At 37.3% G+C, this 5975-nt stretch overlaps 1 protein-coding gene across 1 annotated transcript; it reads right to left on the bottom strand.

Moving 5' to 3' along the window:
- Nucleotides 1–815: 815 nt before the first annotated feature.
- LOC103701474 (small ribosomal subunit protein bS16m/bS16c-like) lies at nucleotides 816–5096 on the bottom strand. The gene is made up of 4 exons (XM_008783535.6): nucleotides 4956–5096; nucleotides 4644–4814; nucleotides 4280–4325; nucleotides 816–1269 (listed from the first exon to the last, which is right to left on the bottom strand). Exons 2-4 carry the CDS (start codon nucleotides 4774–4776, stop codon nucleotides 1032–1034), a joined length of 417 nt encoding a protein of 138 aa, XP_008781757.4. The 5' UTR covers nucleotides 4777–4814; nucleotides 4956–5096; the 3' UTR covers nucleotides 816–1031.
- Between the last annotated feature and the right edge of the window lie 879 nt (nucleotides 5097–5975).

The following is a 5975-nucleotide window of genomic DNA, read 5'->3' as shown; positions in this document are numbered from 1 at the left end:
ACTCGACCCAGTTTATCTCCCGAAAGCCCATCAGCCAACTCGCCGAGTTGGACCGGCTCAGACTCAGTAATAAAGGGAGGGTCAACCAGGCTTACCTCGGAAGAAGAGGCCGAGTCGCCGTCGTTGGTACGTACTTCCCCCACTGTCCATAGAGAGTACAAAAACTCAGTTTTTAGTTCGCCGTACAAACAAATTGGTGTGCTCCTTTTGTTTGTGAAGATCATTGTATCCTGGGAGGCAGATGCTCACGAGATCCAAAGCACCTGTGTGGAGGGCGAAATCTGTCTTAAGGACATAGTGTCAAACACTAACCTTGATCTAACATAGTTGAATCTTCATTTGAGATCAGATTTATTTATTCATATATTTATTATTCAATTTATTTTATAAATTCACAATACACACAAACAACAATCAATAATGACTGGAACGAGCGTGGATTAGAACAGGATAAAACCTACTATTAAAAGCTTAATATATGCTGAATTCACCTGTACAAGTCGTTCCCTTTATTTTCTCTCAAGTTGATCGAGGTCATCCGACTGTGCCCCCATAAGATTCCAAGTCCTCTTCAAAGTGGAGTTCGGATCGTCGTGATTCGAATCACAACCATGGTTTTGCCTTTCCCTTTGTTTGTTGGACATTATTTTCGATGTTGTGGTACTAATGGTAGCAAAAGCAGTAACCTAATCTGATTAAGTTGCAGCACCTCACAGGCATATGAAAATCGTAAAATCTTAAGAAGAACATGAGGCCATCCCCAACTATAAGCCACCTATTCACAATCAATTCAGAGACCATAGCAGACACCACCATTTGCTTCAAAACTTAACCACATGTATTGAATCCACGAGTAAAATAAACTGTGCAATTATTTTCCATAAATATTAAGCCTCAAAGTGCTACCAGTGTCTCAAGGCAACCAAATCTATAGATCCACAACATCCTAATGACATATTCAACTGCCATCCAACTCAAAACCAGATGCTGCAGTTTCTTTGTTTTTTCGGCATATGATCCTGCAATTCTTTTCAAGGACTTGGCTTATCACCATCTTCACCCACCTCACTTTCTCCACATTCAGATTGATCGGCAGTTTCGGGGCTCTCGGGAGTCAAGTAACGGCCAGTCAGGGGATCAACAGGACGGGTGTCACGCGGCCCACCTTTGCGGGTCATTGCAAGCATTGGTGGTGGTGGTAGAACACCTGCTCTGAAGAGTATGCGTTGGACAGGCTCTGAAGGCTGTGCACCAACTGATAACCAATACCTACAGCAGCAGAAACAAATAAATAAATAAATAAATTGCTGACTTGCAAGCCTGATTGAGGAATGCATTTATTCATTATTCTAAAGTATGAAACAATATTCCATGACTAAAATCATTTTGTGTATTTCCTGTATATCTCTACATAATTCATGGTTAACTTGTGAGGAAAATGCATACAACTGCTTCAATAGACACTCGATCATCACGGTGCCATTTTTTAAATAGTCCATAACATCACCAAAAGTAATAATATATTCTGAGACCACGACTCCTTATCTTTTCATCACAAGGACGTGCATATCTGGTTTTGGTGTCAGCAAATTACTTGTTCTCAGGTATCTGACTGGTAAATAGATACACCGACTGCACGTGGTGTATCTTATCACCCATATATGGACATAGTAAGATCTTATCATTCAAATCCCACAGGAAGTCCCTAAGACATTGCGAATCATATGCAAGTTAAAAAAATGATGTACTAATTAGTTTTTTCTTTTAGAAAAAAGGAAAACTGATATCGTTCTGCACTGCGGATGACGAAATTGGTGAAGGCACATTTGCTGAAAACAGATGTATGGGTATCAGACAATTCCAAGCAACATGACAATGAAAAAAATGATAAACACAAACGGTTCCATCTATTTGGAATCTGAAAAATGAAATTCCTTTTTTTACTACGATAAAATTGTAAAAAAAAAAGCAAAAACAGGCCTTAGAATCAGTCTCTGAAATGTCACACACCCCTGGGTGACCGAAAAAGGACACTTTGAAAAAGAATTCATAGATGTTGTTTCACACTCCTGCCCCTCCCATTCATAGGAATAAAAAACTTATCAGTTATCAAGGCTGTAAGACAGAGTCTTGATTATAGGATTTTGCAGAGAACGTCATTGTTGTGTCTAGCATGTAATCGGTAGCCAGAATGGGAGCGAGGCATCCTGATCTATTTATCCTCCCAACTGTACCTCAACTGTGTTGAAACCTTGAAATATGAAAACTTACAAAAGATAAAAAAAAACTTATTACTCCTGTACGAAATTACAAATGAAATGATAGCAAATAACATTGCAATCAAAGTGACTAAACAATTGGTATGAAAATGCCTATGACATAAACCAACATGACAACCATAGCAAGACAAATCTCATAAATATAAGAAACTGCGATGCCAAGAGTAGTTTCCTTCTTACTTCCATTAAATTGCTAAGAATTCAGAAGTGGCCTAAATAGCACACTTTTGTAATTTGCTATTTAACCTACTGCCATCCAGGTAGCTATAGCTTGAGTTGGTCCAGTAGAGGCTGGTACGCATTGATGAATGTTAACCACAAGCTCATAGAAATGGAGGCTTTTGGGGGTTAACAAATTCCATATGGTGCAATAATTGTACATGATTGCTTGGAAGCGAGAATAGAAAGAATATGAGCTAGAACAAGGCATTAACAAACAATGTTTTACCATCTAGATGTAAGCTATGCCAGGCAATTGCTTTAAATAGTTAATCTGTAAGTTATTAAACCATTTCTTTGCAAAATTTACATGCATGTTTAAAAAATGTTATGACAAGAATAAGCCCATATTAAGATCATGGAGCAAACATCTAACATCATAATGGCAAGGATTTTGTTACAGTTGTCACATGTCTTTTTCTCTTACCCAACTCTCATACTCCTTAGCATTTTATACATCATACCCAAATGTCTCATTGCTTACATCAAATTTGACAAAGAATTTGCAACCCTAGCAATTCCCGTACAACCATAAGTCTGCAGGTTTCTTAACTCCTATGAGAACATCATATACCAGGGTATTAATTTCTCAAACAATGAAAAATGGTAGCATTGTCAATGTGATGAAAAGAAAACAGGTTCATCAAAGGGTAGACCTTGTAAATCCCTATCATGGCTAAGAAAAGTGGAAGGAGAAGGTCTCGAGAACAGGAGTAAAGTCTTAAAAGTCTGGAGAGGCCATAATGCATAATGAGAGCTCAAGTCACCTGGACATGTCAGGAAACAAGCCCAACATCCTGGAATCGTAGATTCAATGTGGCTTTCTATAAAGGAAAAAACATACAACATGCTAGAAGGGCAACTGGTTCTCATAACATCAACTGATTTGTCTTTTCCAACTTACCTTACGTCACTCAAAGCACATTGCTTTTGATTTTATGCCAAATTAACTATACTGCATTTGTAACTATTCTCTAAATTGCATTGCCATCTAATCTTTATGATGTTCTCTAGGGGTATATATTGAGGCAATGGATCTACAAGAGCATCACCTGAACCGTTTCTTATGGGTTTTAGCATCAACAAAATGTTCTTCAGTACATGTATTTCATTTCATAACAGAAAAAACTACTGATGTTGCCTCTGCTTTTCCTTCTCCAACTGAGCACTCAGCTCAATTGTTTTAATATGGACATAATTTTTGTGGCTTGGTTTTTGGATAGACAATATGACTGAGAATTGACCAATCCTAATTTCAATCTCTTTCTGAAAGAAATTTCTACTTAACATTTTCTCTCGGACAGTGACTTCCTATTCCAATTTGATGGAAGTGGTACATGAGTTACCAGCGTTAGCCAGAGAGCAACAATTTGCAGCAACACTCATTTTCTGTGGACTTTATAGTAATAAATGAAATGAAGTTGACAGTATTTTGTCACTAGAAAACATAAACCATCATAAGCATATACATGTCTGCATAAAGCACTCTGCAGACAAGTTTTGAAAATACACACATTATACCTTCATAGAGCAAAGCAGATTAGCCAATGGAACGATAAGTAATGAAAATATAGTAGAAGCAGATCCTAAAATCCAAACAAAACTTATTTCATATACACTTATATTGCTTGTAAACAATAACAACTTAAGTCTTCACATTCATGGGCTAAGAACTTATACTGAAAAGAAAATCAAACATTATTAAACATCAATAGCGACACAAGTGTTAGCTGTCAAGAAAGCTCGTTGGCTAAAAAAAGAACGAAAAAAAAAACACTTACTTCACCCTGTCAAAATTCAGCCCCATTCGTTTCCCACCATCCTGCCCTGAAATAGCCACCAATATATTTGTTCATTCAGTGATTTCACAGGAGGGAGGAGGGGAATTCATCTCTGGAAGTCATAGTGACATCCATACGAGAAATCTAATAAGTGGGTGATGCCGTGATTGTTACAACCGATGCACCACCTCTACCCCAACTAAGGGAAATTTACCAATATAGCCAAGAAATAGGGGAAAACAATTTCTTTTTTTTTTTTTGGGAAAAATGTGATTCTATGTGAGAGATCCAAGAAGTGAGGGATAGATAGATTACAAGCTTGGAATCTAGGCAAAGGGGGAAGTAAAAAAAACCTAAAAGATACCAGGTAACGGATTATAGTAGCCGAGGACTTCGAGATGCTTCCCATCTCTTGGAGACCTGCTGTCAGCGGCCATCACTCGATAGAATGGCTTGTTCCTGCAACCAAATCTTGACAACCGAATCCGCACAACCATCTTTCCTCCTCCTTCGATCCCACTTCTCCCTTTCTCAGCTGTTATTAATCCAGGAAAAAAAAAACCTCTTTTTACATTATATTTCACCCATATATCAGAGATTAAGAAAGAACCCTAACTCGGATATGGGTTTAATTTGAGAAAATATCTGAAGAAAAAAAGAGGATTTAATCGATCACCTGGTGTGCAGCTTCTTTTTTGAGAAGAAGAATTACGGCGCCCCTTCCTCCTCTCTCGCTCCTTCCCACCCCTCGCGAGAGTGAGAGCACCTCATAAACCCGCTCAACGGGGTTAGACCCGCTTCGTTCGGTGCCAGTGCGGCTCGGCACGTACCCAAATTGAAGAGGGTTAGCCATGAATTTAATTGAGGGCTTAATATTCAATTGGTCCCCAACCTAGAACAATCCAAATATAGATTTCACTTGATCTAGAAAAATTCTTGCACCACTCCATTGTCCCCATACGGCGATTGGTAGCAGCAGGCAAATGGAGTGGTGTTAGGAAGAAGCAATCTTTAATTACAAATAGAAAAGGAGAGAAAATTTTTGGATTGAATCTTAGAAATGTGGATCGAACCAATGAAAAAAGATAATCGACTTGACGTAAACCCAATCTACTTGGAAGGAAGGATAGGGGAAAAGAAAAAGAAAAAGGCATCTATTACTTATGTAAGCTACTTTGCTAGGAGGGACATCGAAAAATAATTTTCCATCGATTGGAAATTGGGATGTTGTTTTCTAAAACTACCCTTCAATTCTCAAAATTTATATATTAGACTTTTTTTTATTAAGGATATAATAAATATATCGCAAAATCTTCTCAAAATAAATGCTTAACCAAACGTAAGCCACTCTGCAATGACCACTTTTTTGTGGTCAACTAAATATGCCGAAATTATTTTCTTAAGCATCATATTTCTAAAAACCAGAATTCAAAAAAAATATTTCGATGAAGAAAATTTGTTTACGCGAACCAAATGAATCCTTACATACTTGCTCTTCTGCTCTTCTTTATATCCTTTGCTCTTTCAAGATAGTACCTTTGATACAATCTGGTTGATGTTCCAATAAATTGTGATTGTCTTTTTTTAAATTTAAAACAAAAAATATTCATGTATTTTTTAAAAAAAAAACCTTCTTATTTTTTAAAAGAATTCAATTTTTTTTATCAAATTAATCATCGTTTTGTTAGGCGCAAAG

Source organism: Phoenix dactylifera, chromosome 2, assembly GCF_051530095.1.
Source record: "Phoenix dactylifera cultivar Ajwa chromosome 2, Ajwa_hap1_PhDact_Kaust_v1.1, whole genome shotgun sequence".
NCBI lineage: Eukaryota > Viridiplantae > Streptophyta > Magnoliopsida > Arecales > Arecaceae > Phoenix > Phoenix dactylifera.
Note: the sequence above shows the minus strand (reverse complement) of the source record. Positions and strands in the feature narration are given on the sequence as shown.